This window comes from Topomyia yanbarensis, chromosome 2, assembly GCF_030247195.1.
Source record: "Topomyia yanbarensis strain Yona2022 chromosome 2, ASM3024719v1, whole genome shotgun sequence".
Lineage (NCBI taxonomy): Eukaryota > Metazoa > Arthropoda > Insecta > Diptera > Culicidae > Topomyia > Topomyia yanbarensis.
In genome coordinates, this window is record NC_080671.1 from 134,656,361 (window position 1) to 134,677,814 (window position 21,454).

Below are 21,454 nucleotides of genomic sequence, written 5' to 3' on the forward strand. Positions count from 1 at the left end.
ATTACCGTTTCTGACCAGGTTGGCCAGTGGAAATCGGTGCAGAATGGTCATGTTTGGCATACATAGATGTATGCAGAACCGTCATCATAAATCACAGATTTATTGACAGAATACTAACAATAAATACAAACTAAACAAAAATGAGAATACAGATGACAGTTTTATACATGATACGACTGATCCTAGGCGTTCCGCATTACGATTCCGTTGCCGATTCCGGCGGTACAATAGCATTTCTCATAATACTGAACAAGCGACACTGTGGTCAATCAATGAAACTGATTCCAAAGTTTTTTTTTTAATTTTCTTGAAAGTTTATATAAAATTACATCTAAAATGATATCGATACTCTGATTCAAATATTGACCCTGGATTCTACGTGAAAATCACCTGTCCGGAAGATCCGGGACATTCGTAAAACTGGCTAATTCATGAATTTAGCTCTAAAATTCTGAAGTTTTGTTCAAAAACATTTGTTCGCGTTGAATTGGCATAAGTTCGTAGATCCGAGTGAAACATTGATCCTATTGGTCACATAATGACCAACCGGAAAATCCGGAACATTCGTTGAACTATTGATTAGTTCATAAAGTTGGTCTTAGAACCAGGTGATTTTTAGTGTTTCTAGAATTCTCTATTGAATGAGTTCGTACTTATAACCTACATATGTTTTTGTTTGGTTACATAATGACCTTCCGGAAAGTCTGGAACAGCCGTGGAACTGACCAATTCATGAACCTTGTCATAGAACTCTGGGAGATTTTTCGAAAATAGTTTTGGGGATATCATTTGCACAAATTCGTACTTGTGACTGAGGTAGAGACCCTATTGGTAACGTAGTGATCTTCCGGAAGATCCGGAACTGGATCTGGAAGCCTGTGGTTCTCTTGGAAGTATTTTTTCAGAATTATTATTGAGAAGAAATCGAGTTTGTGATCGGAACAAGGATCCTATTGGCAAAAACTTTCCGAAAAATCCGCAAAAAAACTTCAGATTTCTGGGACTAGATTCATGAGTCGAGCAGTTATACGGATGTTCCGGATCTTCCGGATGATTTTCATGTAGAATTCAGGTTCGATTGTAAAGTCAAAGTATCAATATCATTTTGGATGAGATTTTATATAAGCTTTCAAGAATATTACATATTGATTGACCACATTGCACAGTGGTCCAGAAGTCTAAAGTCCATTTTATACAAATTTAATTTTTTGACGAAAAGTGCTCATAACTTTTCAATGAAAATAGTTAGATGTGTGGTGGTATGAAACAAATTATTCGCCTTTAACCAATCTTAAAGTTGTCCGAAGACTACTTCGGTTTTAAATCAATACCGCAAAAGTTATTTGAATAAAACAGTTTTTCTAAGAATCACTAAGAAACACCCTATCTTTCGATTTTAAATTTTCTGTAAAGTAAAAAGTATAACAGATAGAGCTTAGATATCTTCAGCAAACTTTTTCTAAAATTTGTCGTTCTACAACTTCGCTGAGTCATTTGGCTCTAACTAGAATGCTTAAAAAGTTAATTTTTTGATCTTGATAAAATTACAACCACCCTAACAACCAATTACAACCGCCATAACTGTAACAAAAAGAATGGGCTCAAAAACTACGAAAACTTCTCCAAAGGCTTAATATAGCTAAGTTGTGTAGTTTTAGTAATGTCTCAAAATTCCTGCTAAATTTGCATTCTGGACCACTGTCGCTTACTCAATATTATAAGAAATACTATTATACCGCTGAAATCGGCATCGGAATCGTAATCCAGAACATCCAAGATCGGTATCATCTACAAATTTGATATATACATTCTCATTTTTGTTTTGTTTGTGTTTCTTATTAGTACTCTGTCAATAAACCTGCGATTTAGGAAGACGGTTCTGCATACATCTATGTATGCCAAACATGATCCCATTCGGCACCGATTCCAGGTCCATGTCAGGCCAACCAGGTCAAAAACGGTAATATTTACCAAAGTATGGTCAATATGACCCGCTAACACCTTTATAGCATAAGTAATGAATCACAAAAATTTTTTTTTTTCATTTCATCACAAGATGGCGACTGTGCAGCATTTGCTCTCATGCGCGTTTTTTGGAATGGGTCCACGGACGGAAAACTATCTGCCGTAATTTTTGACCTAGAGCAAAAAAATTTCAGTTTTTCTGATTCCTTATGACAATAGCAACGACTTTGGTAGGATTTTTCGATATTTTGTTTTTTCGTGGAGTGACGCACTTTTGAGTGAATTTTTTTGAAAATGTCATTAAAAACGACACAAAATTGCTAATTAAAAAAAAATTAAGCAATAAAAAAAATAAAATACTACGCACGTTGCTAGAGAAATCAATTCGGAATATACTGTGAAAATTTTAAAACGATTCCGAATCCTGGTCGATGAAGACAAATGAATGAAGACATTTTAAAAATATTTTATACCGTGATTTGTTCCTCCTTAAACGGGGATGAATAAATCGACTTTCAGTCATTCAATGAGTGCACAGAAGAGTATTCGTATCAAAAAGCTGCCCAAAAGCATAAATATAATTTGTTGCACGAAAAAAGATCCGGTAGTGATTGGAAACCTGTATAATAAGATGTGCTATGCAGTTTTCATATGGAATTATATTGTAATTATGTTTGTATGCATCTTAAAGTGCGGTTCCAACATTCTGTAACAGTGCTCAAATGGTTCGAAAGCGTCGTTCCGAGCAAAGAAGACCGTTTTGCTGCGCGTAATTCGTGTTCCGCCTATTTTGTTCAAAACGTTGTATCTTTTACAATATGTGGAATAAACCACTCAAATTTTTCACAGATATTCTCTGAAAGTAGACCAATTGCTTAAAAGAATTAAAAAGCAGTCAATTATAAAATCGCGAAAATAGATGATATTAAACTGATCAATATATGATTTTGTAAAATGCTTATTACACACAAAATGGCAGAAAGTGGCTGCCATTTGACTCTTGATTCACTTACTGGGACACTGATTTATCAAATGATATTGAATTTTGAGGTGAGAAATGGTGGTGATGGTGGGAAATATTGTACAATATAATCAGCTCGCCTATAACTTTCAAACTTATTGAAATATGTGGTTAAATTCGGTTTTCGAATATACCAATGGATCTAGCAGATACTTTTAGACTAGGCGAAAGAAAACAAATTTTTTCAACAAATACGGGATAAAACCGATGCCGAGCTTCTTCAGAGGGAACTGGACAGCTTTAGTACGTGGTGTGATCTAAACAAAATGGTTTTAAACCCGAGCAAATGCTCAATCGTTACGTTCACGCGGAAGCGCCATCCGACTCAGTTTAACTACCATTTCTTCGGCTCGAGTATTCCAAGACACTCTCACATCAAAGATCTCGGAATCATCATGGATTCGGCTCTAACATTCAAACCACATACTTCATACATCGTGGATAAGGCATCACGACAGCTTGGGTTCATCTTCCGAATAGCGAAAAACTTCAGGGACGTATATTATTGTCTTAAATCGTTTTACTGTGCGTTGGTCTGCTCAACGTTAGAATATTGTTCGGCTGTTTGGAATCCGTGCTACCAGAACGGGATTGACAGAATCGAAGCTGTTCAACGCAGGTTCATACGCTTCGTCCTTCGGCATCTCCCATGGCGAAACAGATTTCAGCTGCCGAGCTATGAAAACCGTTGCCAGCTAATACACCTCGATACATTCAGCATTCGGAGGGACTGCTCTCGAGCCTTGTACGTCTCGGACTTACTCTCTGCCAGAGTGGATTGCCCTACAATCCTCGGACGTCTGGACCTTCAAGCCCGCGTTCGAGCTCTACGTAATAACTCTCTTCTGCGAGTTCCGTTCAGGAGAACCAACTATGGTTGTCAGAGCGCTGTTACCGGACTCCAGCGAATTTTTAATAGTGTGACGACGGCCTTTGACTTCAACCGGACGCGGAATGCGATAAAAGCGAAAATGTTGACAATTTTAAAATGTAATTAGTTTAAGAAACCACCATTGGGGCCAAGGGGCCTGTTGGTGAAGGTAATAAACATAAATATAATACTGGTTCTTAGATAAATGAAAGCAAATGTCTTAACTTTTTTGACGAGAATTCATCACTTTTATTGCATTCTAAGTCTGACGGCTCATGCTAGTAGTAAATGAAATAAATAAATCAAACAAGGCTTCCAGATGGTGTAGTAGCTATCCAGGAAACCAGCCATGTTGGTATAGAAGTTACTGCACGAGTTTGGAGTTTTCGATTTTGGCCAACTTTTTGGGTCAAATACTCCTCTGTGGAGTGACGTGCCTACCACTTACGTCATCTTAAAACTTTTCAATATTGTTACAGGATATATCGAAAAAACTCTGAATTCGACTAGCTTATTCTGCTAAGAGTTGAGTAACAAACGTATAAACTGCCGAGTTATTAGCGAAAGAGAAAGTAAACAAAGAGAAGCTGTCATTTGCACTTAGGACCATTTGACATGTTTGGCTAGAAAGGCTTAAAAAATGGTTCGGCGGTGCTAACGTTTTTAATAAGGTATAAAAGCTAAAAGCACGAGAAACTTGTGGTTATCCTAATAATATATAGGTACAGGCTAAAGAATAAATGTGATTGAGGGGTCTAAATTGATTACGTACCCTCACACAATCTATGATACGGTAATAGCATGGTTTGTTTATCGAAGATTTATAGCATTTTTGAGTGTTGCACCGACTACACCAGTACACTATCAAAAACGAAAATGCCATTCCATTCGTTGATCCTTCCGCGTAACGTAATAATTATTGACTTCTATCCCCTCTCAGAGAGCGATAAATCGGAAAGAGCGATAGAAAGAAAAAGATTACGCGTATGATACTGATGCTTATTTCTCACCCACGTGTTCACAGATGCTACTGCTTCATTGGAACAACACCTGTGTTACCACATTAACATCCATATCTAATTGATTGTAGTTCGATTATTCACACGAAACGTCAGCCTCCGTCAACAAAATTGAACGTAAACGGCACGACACCGTTCTGTGAGAATAAATAAGTTAAGGTTGGACAGAGAATGTGCAAAAATCGCAAACGAAAAAGACAGTTTTTTCCACACCGTGTGTTAGATCTTTATAAAAATCAATCAGCTTATGTAGGATGTTGATGCAGTACTGCTGATTGATTTTTATGAAGATCTAACACACGGTTAAAAAAACTGCTTTTTTCGTTTACGATTTTTGCGCATTCTCTGTCCAACCTTAAATGCATTTCTCGTGTGGGCATTCACATATTCTTTACGTTACGTCAAAACCTATATATATATATATATATATATATATATATATATATATATATATATATATATATATATATATATATATATATATATATATATATATATATATATATATATATATATATATATATATATATATATATATATATATATATATATATATATATATATATATATATATATATATATATATATATATATATATATATATATATATATATATATATATATATATATATATACATATGTATAGACTCGCTTTTATTTTATTCTCTCCGCGTATCTCTACATTTATACCATCGTCTCTGTACCATACATGCTCTCTCTACCTCCACGGTTTACATATGCTTTCTGTGAGCCGTGCTCTACCTCTACATTCAACATGCGTCGATGGGCACGCTAACCTTCGGTTTCGTTTGCTGGTAGCCATCACTAGCGGAACATACCTGCCTGGAATGAGGTTCCCATCGAAACCGATGTATCGTTACTCTGGTCTCTCTTCAATTGTCGAATAAATCTTTCGCCTTTTACTAAAGATTTCCGTGGAGAGGGACACTCTAATGAGTCTAAACTAAATTTTTGTTATTGCCTATCTTCCCTTATACGGTTGATAGGCTCCTAATTTATGGAAAAAGCAGTGGATGTATTGAGTTGCGATACAATTTGATGTAGGGGTAAATGAGGTAAAATGCACTCCCGGGGCAAAATGCACCCCTTGCTTATATCTAAAACTGCTGAAAATTTCCAGAAAAGGGTAACATCAGCCGGAAGTCCGCCATTGTAAACATACTTTATCACAGTTTGACAACCGTACATCAATACAGCTCGAGAAATAAACAAAATACAATAACGTACTCTTTTCATGTCATTATCGTGGCTTGTGTCAAGGATTTTCAGCTCTTATAAATGCAATTTGTATTATTATATCAGCGCACTCCACTTCTATTTATACCGTTGTTCATTATTCTGTCGCACTATATATGAAAACCTACTAAATAATTCACTTTTTGCTAAATTTATATCTCTGCTCCATCGGGGGGAAAATACCCTCTTCTTTGATTTGGCTGATTTTTTAATCGAAAACAAATCGTTCTGTAAACCTAATTGCATAACCTAAGGTGATTTAAAGGCACACATTTGTGAAATCTCGTCAGAAAACAAAACTACTTACTTGTTCACCGAGCATTCTGCTCCGTTTTTGCGGTGCATTCTGCCCCGTTGTTGTAGTGCATTATGCCCCTTTGTTGTGGTGCATTTTACCCCTGAACAGGTGCGTTTTGCCCCGCTTATTTTCAAAAGGCAATTTTTAATAATTTTGAAAAATCGAATATTTTTTATGCTCTTGATTATTTTGCAAAGCGTTATGATTGTGATTACAGAGGAGAATGTTGGCAAAACGATATCATTAATTAAATTCTCCCGATTGATGTTCTATAGCTGAGTTATGATCATGTTTCCTTAGGGAGTGCGTTTTACCCCATCTTCCCCTAATTCCTTGGTCACGATACGTTCTATAATATGCAGTGTGTCATACTTTATTTTGTACCTAGCGCGAAGCGTTTTTATTCATCCATACTAATTTTGAGTAAATCTGTGCTAATGAAAGTTTTAATACATGCGTTTTACTAATTAAATAGTATGTAAATTTGGCCGTTTTATACATCACCCTGCCCAAACTCGCTGTATTCTTCTGTCAGTAATAATTAATCCTAGAACGGTTTTGTGGGGTACTTTTGTACCCCAGAGCTATTTGCAATCACTGTTATTTCGTTACGGCTTATTTTGGCAGCACGCAATCTTTATTATAAATCAATTTGATTATTAAACTTCCATAAAAGCAGGTACAACGCATTTGTTTCACTAGACCAACTTTACAGAGCCTGCTAAAAGTTTGTCTGGGGTACAAATGTACCCCACAAAAACGTTTACGTTAGTGTTTGTCACGTGTACATAATTCGGAAAATTTATTATATCTTTTTTTAAAAAGCAAAATATTGATACATAGCCAAGTGGCTCAAAACAGCGTTTAGAGGTACTTAATTCATTGGAGTCAAAACTGTTCATATTAGGGATTTACACATTCTATAATGTTTGTGTGTGTAAAAAGCGCCATCTTTTGGCAACATTGTTGTTTTAAAAATTGATCATAGTAGGCTATAAAAAATAACTTTTGAACCGAAAGAGATAGCGCTTGGCCGTCTTCGACAAAGTTATAGAAGAGAGTATTTTTATAAATTTTGCAGAAGACATGTTGTCTCTGTCACTCACAGTTATTGAGTTATAAGATATTTTCTATGATGAAGTCCTACAATTCTTATTTTTACTTATAACTTTTTTGTTTCTGATTTTTCGCGTTAGCAATGTTCAAAGGTATTTTTTATCATTACAAAACCTGTTTTCGAACCTGTGTAACTTTCCTATCGGCAAAAACTGTAATTATTCTGGATATTGAAGAAGAGGTAAAACTGCATTGTTGTATTAGCGTTTGGTGTTCAAAAAAGCATCGGAATAAATACACTTTTTGGCCGGTTTTTGAACAATTTCATACGTGTTCGAAAGGAAATTTAGCAATTTTACAACGTCGTATAGATGGTCAAAATAGGTTCGAAGCTACCGGAGTTATAGAAATATTAAGGAAAACAGGGAATTTTGACGTATTTTAAGGACTTGTTCTATAAAAAATGCAATATTACATGATGAAATCGACAAAACACTAATATTTTTTTAACGGGCTACTTTACGAATGGTGTTAGAATAAAACTATCTAATTTAATAATAAATTCAATTAAAATTAGACATATTAGAGCGATTTTAGCTCTGGGGTACGAATGTACCCCACAAAACCGTTTACGTATAGAATAAGTTACGAAACCGTTGTAGGGTTAAGAAACGTGGAATAAAAAATAATCGTACCAACAGCAGCAGCAAAAATCTTACTCATGCTACTAGGGGAACTAGTGGTAAGTCCAACACCGCACTACTTTTCCCAGATATCGAATTTTGGATCATAGAACCATAAAAATATATTATTAGTACGATTATTTTGAACATTTCGAGACACATCGATGCTATATCGTCGCTGTTGTGGTATCATATGTCAAACAACACTTCGAGAAAAACGATGTTCAATGTTTGAGATTGAATATCTTGAAACTTATAAATGGTATAAACAATTCAAAGAATACAATTGATGCTTCTATTTATACTGTATTATTCTCGCAAATATTACGAAGATCGGTAAACTATGTTGTATGTTCATATTATAAATTAAACAAAAGTTGCACTCACACGTGTCACAGGTGCGTATTGATGACAAAATTTGTGTGGTGTGTCATAATCGTGCATGGAAAATTTTCCATAGAAATTTAAGAAGTGTAAAAAATCATCAATTATTAACTTTTATTCATATCTGTAGCTTAATTTGGGCTATAAACAATCGGTGAAATGCATTTTGAAGCAAATGAGTCAGGGAATCTAGAAAAAATAGATATTTTTTGTTACAGTGTTGCCAAATATGCTATATTTCCAATTTAGAACTTAAACAGCATTTTTCTCTCACATTGCGTGTATTTTTGTTTTGAAAATTATTATGCCATTGTGTTTCTCGAAAAGTTTTACCTATAAAAACATCTTATACATCAAGATAACTTGAGGTTGAGCCAATCCCAAGACACAGTCAATTGAAGCAAAAAATTACAAATTTCTCTGCGCGTCTCTCGCTATCTCTCAGTAACCAAGCAGAATATCATAATTCTGAAAACGCGACTTTATAGAGATATTTCAAACAAGTGATGTGGCATATCTAACTAAGTTTACCCGAAAATGGCGTTTGTCATAAAATAGCACAATAGCGACAATATAGGTTCATCAAACGTCAACCAAATAAACAAAACATGCGAAGTTGATGCTCACTTGTTGAGGATGTTTTAGAGTGTTTTAGTTGATATATTTTAAAATTTTAACAGCACAAAAGTATTGAAAATCACCATAGTCGCACATTCCAGTCTACCCTCCATAGCATTATGTGTTTGTGTATTGAAGATAAGTTTGAGTATTTCAATATGTTAATTGGATATTTACTAAAAATGTGCAGTATTGGGGTAAGACCGACGCACTATGGGGTGGCTAGAACAAAAAGTTGGACAAAATAGGGAAAAAAATCAAACTTTTTAATCAAGCTATATTTTTTAAACATTCTTCAATATTTTCTACATCGTGAACCATTGAAATGATAACTAAAAACTTTGGTCTAAATTTGTGACACACGGTCAAACATTATTAAAAATAAACACGTTTTTTTCTACTAAATCAGGCAATAGGAAAAGTTTCTACTGAAATTGAACAATACAATCAATGAAATATTATTATACTAGGAAACGTTGCTAATGACCTATTCTAACTACTTTAATGGTGGATATGTCGAAATAAAAAAGTCAAACTATTTTGTTGTGACAAATAAAGGTAATTGCTTGTTTTATGATTTTAGTACTATTTCGCAATTGAACAAATAAAATTAAGTCAAATTAAGATAAAAGGGTGAAAGCATTCGAAACTATCGGCTATTGTCAGTCCATCGCAGCTGGAACTCATCCGACCGCGTCCGACCGTTGGTTTGAGAGCAATTTGAAAATTGTAGTTTTAACATAATTTTGGTGCTTTTTATAAAACATTATAAGAATCTATAAGTCTTATTTAACTGAATCGCCTGCTAAGATTTCTTATCAGTTTCGTAAATTGTTTACCGTTTGTAATAGTCATAAATTTTCGATGAAAAACCCTCACCTCCCTCCCTCCTCACCTTTTCAAACCTTTTTGTAGATGAGGAACAAAGAGTCATCGAGGAATGTTAAAGTTACACACTTTTCTTCAGTATAAAGTAGCACTTCCGAAAAAAGTTTTTTATTGCTTTTGTTCATAGTTGATAAACTGAGTGTTTTTTTCTCTTGAATTTACTATTTACCAAGAGAATGAGATTCTCCTAGTAATTTTTCATCTATGTCGACACAAATATTTTCTTTGAGCGGTCATTTACATCAACACATCAATCTTAGAACAAAACATACATACACAATGACGAACAGCATTATTGTGACTGTAATATTGAATGAATGCATACAAAGCAGCAGTTTCTGTAGTAATCAGTTAAATATCGTCTCCTTTAAAAATATTACTTTTTGCTTTGAGAAAAATAACATAACAAGTTTTGGAATGATCATCAATAAGGTAATTATATTTGTTAGAAAATCGTCCTACGAATGTTACTATAGCCACCATTCACAATGGTTTCATTTAGGTTGAGTGTTTGAAGAAATATTAGAAGAAAACAAATTTCACACTGTTAAGTGGATTTTTTAAGAACAATGTGCTCAAGATCAAATATTTAAGCTTCTCTTGAGTTATAATTGCAAAATAATATATAGAACAGCAGAAAATAATTTTGTCCAGGTTTTCGGCCTGGTTACCCCATAGTGCGACGTTGCACTTTTGGCCCGAGTGGATAAGAAGATAGGCATAATGTGAGGTGTTTATTACTGGGAATATGTCGCATTTTCCAAATAGGGGAAGATGGGGTAAAATGTACCCCGGGGTCAGATGCATTTGAAGAATCAAATCATCAGCGGAAACTTGTATCAGTATCCAAACCAATAAGCCAACATCATTTCATTCTAACAACCAATGCTAATGAAATCGGCAATCACACTACCGCTTGCCAGAAGAAAATTAATCAAAGAGCACACTTCAATATACACTCCAGTGTATGCACCCACCACAGTGCACTCTGGAGTTCCTGATAACTAATTAATTTAGATATCAACTCACATATTATAGACAGCGACGGTGGTTAGCCAATAGACCTGACTGCTGTTTACCACAGCGTGTCTAAGTTTAATCGAAGACTACATATTAAGAAGACTGATATCTCTTTCCTTCCCCTATACAAACGAGAAGCGACAGAGGTTACACTGCCTCTATTGGAGGAAGGTAGGAAGCTTAATGTAAAAATGTATATGTGTGTGCATCACTATGGGAAGTACCACCTTTACCCGCAAGTGTCGTGGCTGTTACTGTCTCCAGATTCTGGACAGAGTTGCCAGTTTTCTTGATATGCAGTCTTTGAATTTGAAGAGGTTTGTCCGTTGACGGTTCCAAATGTGATAAAAATCAAATCATTTGTCCACATCCGCAAAACGCTTGCCAGATAAAGATTTGTTGGCCATCGCATTCTGTTTGTCGCTACGGCTCAGTCCCTTCCGAACTTTAGATACTTCCTTGGTTTTGCTCCAAATAAATTGAAACTTAAACTGAAATGTTTGTGCAACAGTTGGATTGGTTCAATGTTATCCTGACGCACTGAAGAGTTACAAATATTCGAGTATACCTTTTTTCGAAGACACACGTTAGTATGGATTTACTTCCATCCTCAGTGCGCCCCCCCCCCCCCAAATCTCTGGGGCCCCTGGCCCAGGCCCAGTGTGCCCATGCGGAAAGACGGTACTGTTTCTGATTCGATGAGAGATAGATTATGTTATTTTAATATTGCTATGAACTGAAATAAATCCAAATATACCAGTAATGATTGCAGGCAACCGCTAAAAGAAACATTAAATGTATTTCAATTTTCAATAAAAATGTAGAATGCGACCGAGTTAAAATTCCACCATTACCCGCCGGGCAAGTTGTTCAAGTCAACTAAGGCCGCATTACAAACCGCTTCGTTTCTTTTAGTTCCACCGATCGAAAACACTTTTTATCGATCGTAAAAACGATTTATTTCTGTTCTCACATATTCTATTAGATTGCGTTAAAAGGCCTAATTGGAAATTCCGCTATCATTTATTTAGTGGAATTTTTAGCTTAAAATGACTTGATGACTTTCAGTCAGAAGCTGAGTATGTAATGGAAACTGAAGTAGATACAATTACTATCACAGTATTTACTATTGTTTTGAGTGATGAGAGCGTACTAAGCTGTAGATGTACAAACCTAAAACATACTACAATTAGTTGCTAAGCTTAGTAATCTAACCTATATGTTTTCAACATTATATTCACAATATCTTGAATTGGTCTTCTTCGAATCGATTCAGTAAACGTGCTAGCACTAATTAAGCTTATTAACAGCAACGATAACCTATCAGGCTTGGCAATTTAAATCTAACCATTTTTAATTGAAAGCGTCGTGATCAAAGTGACCGAAAAATAAATTTCCTTCGGGGATCAAACGATGCTACCAGCTCAACTTCTAGGAACTTGTTAAAACTACATCCAATGGCACTTTTGAGTTTACTAAATTAATTGAGCAGCATATTAACCTTTTAAGTACGTGCGAATTCCGTCTTCTTCTTGAGTTATGATCACACGGATGATGCCGAAAATTCGGCACTATCGTCATACACCGATTGACTCGATCGTCTGGTGGACGATTTACCACGGAAGTAATCCTCAATCTCTTGAAGCGATTTACCCTTGGTTTCTGGAACTACGTAGCATACGTACAGGACCCCTATCAAGGAAATAACACCATAAAAGATAAACGTATTGGCACTGCCCATATTTGCAACCATCGTTGGATATAATTTGATTATTACGAAGGACATCACGTATGTGAAGAAGACGGTCACACCCGAAGCTGGACCTCTAATTTTCTGAGGAAAAAGTTCCGCTAGCATTGAGAATGGCATGGTGAGGAATCCCAAGGTACTGGTGAAGATGTAAGCCATAATTAAAAACGTTGGAACCCACCGCATGCTTTCATGTAGTGGATTATAAATGCAAGCAGCGATACCGAACATACAAACTGTCATTCCTACTCCGGAGAAGATCGACGGCGGTTTTCTACCTAGTGTATCCAAAATATATGCAACCAATATTGTGGCAATAACTCGTGTCACCCCGATTAGTACAGTGCAAAGAAAAGGATCGATTGATACATTGGCTTCTGAAGATACCTTCGCTGCGTACACAACAACCACGAAAATGCCGGAGAATTGTTGGAATCCAAAAAATCCTATGATCACTCCGAGCGGCTTGTAGACCTGAGGCTGTCTAATCATATCGATGAATCTTTCCTTCCCAGCCAGTTTCTGAGCTTCCACGTTATCGCGAAGCCGTGCCAACTCATGTTCAATCTCCGGAACAACCTTCCCGCAGCTCCCGAAACCTCGAATTTTCTTCAACGATCGTTCCGCTTCCTGATCGCGTTCCTTGGACATCAACCACGCCGGAGACTCGGGCAGAGGGATTAAAAGTAGCAGGAACACAACGCAGCATCCCGTTGCTATGGCGGCTACCAGGCGAAAGTTTTCCGGAATAAAATATCCGAAACTGTAGATCATCAGTATTCCAAGGGCAATTGCTAGGGACGTAAGCACCGTCAGTCGTCCACGCATTCGAGGTGTCGCAATCTCAGCGGAATAGATGGATGCGGGGGCGCTCACTAGACCGATCACCAAGCCTGCAATGGAAAGAAGGTTTTAAGACAAACATCGGTCTAATATATTCCGGATTTTATTTATTTAAGTTATTTCGTATTTTCGGTGAACACTGTCTAGACACCTTTTAAAGCTACAGATTTCCTTCAAGAATTTTATATCTATGTTTGGAAATGTTCAAATCAAATATATAAAATGTATTGTTACATCTTTGGGAACAACTTTCTATTGGATTATTTTGTCCATACGCAGTACGGTGTAATGTGTACCAGATTACAGAAATTCAAACAAAATACCGTAATGTTCAGGTCGACCGGGTTAAGGATTGTATCGATCGAGATAACCGTGGGTTATTGTGATAAGTTTTCTCTGTTGAATATCTATACGGCTTTGATGACTTCATGGGCGTCACAATTAGACGAATATAAAGTTCATATAATTCAGTTCCACCATATTCTAAATGCTGTACTGATAGAATTCAAGGAGGGACAGGAATTTTTTGTTGTTCGTACAAACGTTGAAAATAATACAGATACGTCTACACGATCTGTCTCTTAATATAACAAATGCCGCTATTTATGTTTTAATATGGAGACGCTTTGTTCGCTGCGAAATTTTTACAGAAATTCTGAACGGTGTTGGAGTGGTGAGAATGCGTTTGCAGTACCATATTCCTTCGATCCTTCTGGCTCTGTTTATTCACAGACCACTCTGTCTACTAATGACAATCAGTTTCCCACTTGTTACAATTGTAAACTATCTGCACACAACGGAATGCCTCAGATAAAAATACTTACCACACCAGAAACAAACGCTGACCTCTGCATCTTTAGTTAAATCACATATTTTTGACCAAAGGGTAATTTGCAAAACTAACATTACCAACGAAAATACAAAATAACCAGGTGCATAGATTCACGATCGTAATTGGTAAACTGAAAAAAATAATGTAACAATCAACAATCTCCAAGATAGCAGCAATGATGATAGTATGGACGAAAGAGACAAATTTTCTGTAAATATGTAAATGACACACGACTCCGCTGTAGACTGGAGATAGCTACTATTGCAGAGAGCAGACGATCATTCCGAGCTTTGAACTTGAATTTATCAAACAAACATTCAGTTTGAACACTTCTCTCATTAATTCACTTCTAAAATGACTGAAGTTTCACGCAGATCCGAATGCTTCAAAAAGAAAGATGCTGGAATTTTTTACATTTTTGAACATAAGTCAACTGCGTAATCTATGTCTGTTGCATTTTTGCTACTGCTGCCGTACATATCTGAATGAATGGGCAACACCGAACAAGTGAATGACGAGGCAAACAAACGCAGCATTCGATTCAGCGCGACTGACATGAAATGACCTGCGTTCCTTTTTCAAGCTCAGGGCAGGGACGCTTTGCCAGGAAATATGTAAGACAAGTTTACAGGTCAATTAACAACATCAGAACGAAAAGGACGCAATCTCTGCCGAACTTCAAAAAATCTTAAACGAACGGCTGGTCGATGCAATTCAGTTTGGTGAAAGAAGAAATGTTTTTAGATTGGTTGAACAGCCTCCTATGCTCTATCTACAAGAAGATCATAAATCATAAAATCGATTCCAATAACTATCTTTAATACCGCCTACAAGGTTTTCTTCCATGTTCTGTTTAGTAGACTGTGTCCGTTTGGTCAATCCTTGTCGGCGAATACTGAAGCGAGTTTCAATAAGAACAATCAACGGTGGGCCCAATATTTACCTTGCGACAAATCTTGGATTTCTGTAACACAACTCGCAGCCTCATCATCTGTTTGCAGATTTCAAGGCACCGTTCGATTCAGTGAATGTAAAGGAAGTGTGGCTGATGATGTTTAATCATGGCTTTCCGACAAAACCGATTAACCTGCTCCACATGACACTGAATAGGTCAAAATCTAGCGTCAGAATAGCCGAAGAGACATCCTACATGTTTGTGACGTTAGATGGATTTAAACATGGCGATGTACTTTCCAGCTTGTTCTTCTACGGTGCTTGAAAATGCGGTACGAAGATCTGGTGTGCAAAGAAACGGAACTATAATATCGAGATCCTGCATGCTTCTTGTCATTGACGACGATATCGACATCATTGCAGTCGATCACAGAGTAGCGAAAGAGAAATTTGTGCCTTTCAAAAGGCAGGCTGCGCAAATCAGACTCAGACTCAGACTGATTATAAACCCTGATAAGACAAAGTAGATGGAGAAGAAGGCAGTCCCAACGGTGTTGATTCCGATGTGGAAATGGATGGAGTGGGGTACAAGGATGTCCATGGGCTCATGTCTTGGAACATTAGACGTTGATTGTGTCAAAAACGTCACTACCATAACGCGAAGGGTTTATGGTGATCTACTTTCAGTATAGATGTCGGAATCAGTTCGAAGACGTCCGTGTCGTTGACGAAGGCTAAATCAAAGATCCGTCTATTCATTTTGCTAAGAGAGAAGCTGCATTTTCAGAAAGGTACCACTTGAAATCGTCATCGATAATACACCGGAGATGAGGCAGATTGTAATCGCCTACAACAAGTACATTGTCTTGTCCATTCGGCTTTCTCAAAAATGTTTTGAACCGCAGAGGAGTGATAATTGTACATATAAAGATCGCTGTTCGGCCTCAGGTAAACACAGAAAACATATAAAGATCGTCCTGGCAGTCAAACGCGTACGACAACCTGTTCCAAACGTTCACATCCAGGCATATTTAATACGGTCCCTGCTAGATTTTTCTTTTTCACTATAAGAACACCACCACCACGGCATGGATGACTGATAGAAGAGTTGTGATCACATCCGTAGATTGCGTGGTTTGTCTATAGCTTGGCGTTTACTATATCATCACGTAGCCAGGTTTCGATCAGAACGATAGTGTCGTAGTCGCAAGAATCCGGTCAATCCATTCGGAATTTGATTCGGAATCCTGAATGGAGTCAATATGGATTCCAAATCAAATGCAACAACCAATTCTGAGACGGAATCGGTTGTTGCATTTGATTTGTAATCCATAATGACTCCGTTCCGAAATGAGTTTAACTGAGAAGTGTTGAACCAAAAGGTTTTCAGGGAACGGATTATCATTCAAATCAAAATACTAACTTGAGAAGGGAGATCAGAAAACTCCCATACGACCTCCGAACGCGGGGCCGAGACGATTGAGCTGGTCGCTGGCTGGTTGCGCGACTGCGTCGGAGCGCTCGGAGGTTTTCGAGGGTTCCCCCCGCCCATGAAAAGCGCGTTAATTTAGTGCTACACTCGGTTATTACTGTGCTGCTATTCCTGACGGGGTTATAGGTGTCGGAGTTAGGTCCACATCGAGAGGTTTGCGAAATTTTTGAGCAGAATAATTCTTGAATGGACGGAACAAAATCCCTTTTGGCCAGGTAGATCGATCCAATGCGATCGTTTTCAAACCAGGGTCAAGACAGACTTTGAAGGAGATGAATGTCATGTTACTGATATCCTTTCCATTGGCAACCAATTCAACCAACTCCGGATTCTGCGTCTTATCTATAGGTTGACCCGTATCCTTGCGATAATTTCATATTTAGTGACTTCTGAGCTGTTTTTTGTAGTGTAATTTTAAAACATATTTTTTGTGAAAAATGTCGCAATTTTTTGTCAGTGCATATTTTTATTCGCTCAGAAGTATTTATTCCCTTTATCTTATTTTCGGATAGTTTTGCCATGCAAAATACGGCAATCAATCATTTTGTTAGAAGTAACGCATGCGAAAACTTCTACACTCTTTTTGAAACATTGCTCCTTTGTCAAAATGTTCCAATTGCCAGAGGAAATCATGGACATCATTCATAAACCGAACACAATTGAAAAGTTTTATTCGAATTGATAAACGTCTTATTTTATGGTCGGCCGATTTCTCGTCGAACCCCTCACATAGGACCATTTGAAAAATTTTGCTAGATTCGTGATCGATAACCGAATGCAAGCGACGCGACTTAGCTATGTTTAAATTCGTTTGATTTGGTGATGCAAAATGTTTGTCGTTCATTGGACGGCTACATTTTTTTTCTACTCTCATCCCAACCATAACCTCAATGCACTAATTGACTGCTTATCAATTGCTGTAAGTGTAATTTACGTGCACAATACGTAGAAAATTCATGTTAAATAAGTTGAATTTGAATGATTCGTGTTCCACTCTTCAGTAGCTGATACCAACTTGCTGTCAGTTAGACGATATATCGAAAATAACACCAAATTGGCGCACTTAGATATTAAATCCAAACATTTGATGATTCTCGTTGCGTTAGCCTAAATATTAAAATTAGCAATTGTGAAGAAACCCATTCCTTTATTTCAGCGATTTGATTGATGTAATACAAAAATTGACTTTGCGGGTAGCTAGCTTGCACTATGGGGAGGCATGTGGCCAAAAATCGAAAATTTCATCAACTCCAATTCAAACCAATTTTATACTGAATGTTTATACATACTCTAGCTAAGAAATTCCCAGAGTATCTCGGAAATATATTTGACTTAACTGTGTATATGGATGTCTAAAGATAAAAATTTTGAAAAATAGAAATATCACGTGCGTTTTCTCAACTGTTCGTATCTTTGCTGAATTTTGAATGGAACATATGTTCAAATATGCCATTTTAAAGCTAAGAATGCCAGCTTTGTGCTAATATTATTGGAAATGCATATATATATATATATATATATATATATATATATATATATATATATATATATATATATATATATATATATATATATATATATATATATATATATATATATATATATATATATATATATATATATATATATATATATATATATATATATATATATATATATATATATATATATATATATATATATATATATTGCATTGGTATGGAGTTATATGAAAAATAACCATTCAAAGTCCTAAAATATCCACAAATTGGATCCGGGAAAAAAGTCCCCAATGTCCCCCGGAATTCTCGATGGGGGATGCAAGGATAATGCATCTTTTAACTTATAGTGAAGATTTTAGTTGCCCGAATTTGCCCTAAACTGAGAACGCATCACTTGAAGTTTTAAAGGCAGTCTCATCTAGTCAACAAGAAAAGGATACTTCAGTACATGTTTCGGTTGAGTGCTTCATATTCCACAACGAAATGAGCGTGGACTACAATTTTTATTGAAAAGATAATTGATCTGATTACATTTTTGCTATACATCATTACTGTGTAGGAATAAATGGCACTGAGTTGTACTGGAATTTCCAACTTACCGTTAACACGATCAATGTAACCAAATATTTGAAATTTTTAAATAGCATGATTTGTAAATTCAAAAATGTTCATGTTTATATTAATGAGCCCCGGAATCGTCAAAAGCAGGTTTTGTGACCAAGAAAATTTTTTATGGCCACTCGTAATATAAACAATGTATTTCAATACCTATTCTGATAGTTTAACTATTTCGTTTTCGTGATATTGGTTTAAATAGGATTCATTATACTATATCTCCGGAACAAGAGTTCCAAACGAAACAACAATTAATCGAAAACTGTACATATGAAGAAGATATATTAGCATAGCAATCAACTGAAAGAGCGACATTTCTTTTAAAGCTCATTGGTCATTTCAACATTGAAATAATCACTAAATAGCCTATGCACTTCAAACTACTTTCTATTTACTTCTATTTAAATAAATTGAAATATTTTTCTGTCTCTTCCGCGACATGCATTCTCTCTCCGTTACTGTTGGTTTGAGGGTTAGAAAGCACATGTTATCTGAGTTTTTCCTTTTTTTCGATTTTTGAGTTTTTTGTGACATTTTGAAGCCAAAGTCCCATTTTCGCAAAAAAAAAACATACTTACATTTTTTTGTAAAAATAGTTGTAATAACTATTTTGTCGAAGGGTCTTGTAGTTACCTGGAGAATGATGTGAAGAGGAACTGTGAAATATTTCGAAACGATTGGCCCAGTAGATTTTGAGTTATGATGCTAACCGCATTTTTTCGAGGTGCCTTCGGGAATTCACTGTCACTTGACCAATGAAAATTTAAGAAAATATTGTTCAAATATTGCATCATTAAATGGAAAGTGATAGAATTGACTAAAGCTCTCTGTGCCTCTTTTTTATTTTTTGGAAAAAAATTTACCTTGAATACTTTACACCAAACCCCCCACCTCCCGCCCCTCCTTCTCCCCCTTAAGGTTTTTAAACTTGGATACGTCCATTATGAGTTTCGTACCTTATTAACAACTCAAACAAGCTTTTCGCGAAAGAATATGAGACAAAATATTTTTGGCCATCTGTTTATATGGAACCTTCCCATGGTGGCTTGGTATACGTTAGCAGTGGAGAATAATGATTTCCTTTATTTCATTTCCCATATTTTAACTATTCAATAACCGTCAAAAAGTTGAGTCTCTGATTAGTCGAGCTGGTCGAGCTTCGGATAGCGAGTAGAATAATTCTAAACTGGCAGTCAGTGGGGCAATTATCTGTGTGCGCTCAATGATGTTGACTTCTGTTACTTCAATACAAACAATTTATAAATACGTCAACTCTTCTTTGATTTGGATAAAAGTCGGCTCCTTAAACTTTTGCGTCATTTTTTCCGGACCTGGCGAGACGACAGGTAATTGAAGCTATTTTATTGCTAAGTTTATTTTTTTTCTGTGCAATATTTTTAACAAGTATATCCAGGGTATATTATCTCAAACCCTTCGTTTTAAGATAGTCAAGATGAGTCTACCAAGTATCTCGAATTTCATATACAAAATAAGAAAAATAAAAAAAACTACATTTCTCTTTGGTGAAGAAGAATTCGGGTAAAAACTATTTTTTTTTCACACAGAAGAAAATAGTTTAAGCCACATTTGCGCACAAAAGGCACAAGCCTTATAACTAAATAAGTTATGCAGATGCGTTTCGAGTTCCTCTCATCAGAGTCCGACACAAACTTAGTTATAGGACTGAACTAGCGCCGATTTGACGCCAGCTCCAAAAACGAAAACACTATTTGTGTTTCTGAGCAACCCCCTCTGAAGCTAGCTTAATCCTGTCACTATGTTTAAGATTCTTCTGAGAGGAGCTCGAGACGCATATCCATAACTAATTTAGTCATAGGTTTTGTGCCAAATGTGGTTTTTTAACAATTTTCTCCTTAGTAAAGAAAAAGTTTTTGGCTGAATTCTTCTGCATTATATGTTGCATTCGCTTGCTAAGCTAAACAGTTTGGGTTCACATAATTCTCATTCGCTTAATCTGAACTCCTTTTCATGCAGGACTTCACGCCGGACTAGGGGTTTGTTCAGAAATGCAAATGTTTTCAGTTTTAAAGCTAGCATCAATCTGGCGCTAGCTCGGCCCTGTCATTAAGTTTGTGTCTGATTCTGATGAAAGGAACTCCAAAACGCATCTCCATAACTAAATCTAAAAAGCAAAAGCACCTTGATCACAACTCTAGAAAAAATATTTCGTTATGTGCCAAGTTGAAATTAGACATTGCACTAAGTCATTCAAAATAGTTCGAAAAAGTTAGCTTCTTTCAATTTCACTTAATCACCTCATTCTTGCGTGTGTTTATCTATAGCTGCTGCTCAGTGAGAAGGTGATGGATCCAGCTAACCACAAACGAGTTCTTAACTATTAGCTAGGCTGGTGAGCCTGGTTTTGTTGGAACCTTCCTAGTAACTGTAGTGACGAAACAACGGATTCTTTTCTCCTCGCAAATAATTTCTGAAAGGTGCTGTAGAG

The 21,454-nt window shown here is 36.2% G+C and overlaps 1 protein-coding gene and 1 non-coding gene across 2 annotated transcripts in view; one reads left to right on the plus strand and one right to left on the minus strand.

Moving 5' to 3' along the window:
- Positions 1 to 5,753: 5,753 nt before the first annotated feature.
- On the plus strand, positions 5,754 to 5,873 carry LOC131686467 (U5 spliceosomal RNA). Its single transcript, XR_009305123.1, has one exon. It is a non-coding gene; the product is annotated as a U5 spliceosomal RNA (small nuclear RNA).
- Positions 5,874 to 12,014: 6,141 nt separating this feature from the next.
- LOC131681427 (facilitated trehalose transporter Tret1-2 homolog) overlaps positions 12,015 to 21,454 on the minus strand; it is a 35,967-nt gene continuing 26,527 nt past the window's right edge. Inside the window, exon 5 of the mRNA XM_058962209.1 lies at positions 12,015 to 13,723. Within this exon, the coding sequence (XP_058818192.1) occupies positions 12,624 to 13,723 (1,100 nt within the window). The 3' untranslated portion in view covers positions 12,015 to 12,623. The remainder of the gene's footprint in view (positions 13,724 to 21,454) is intronic.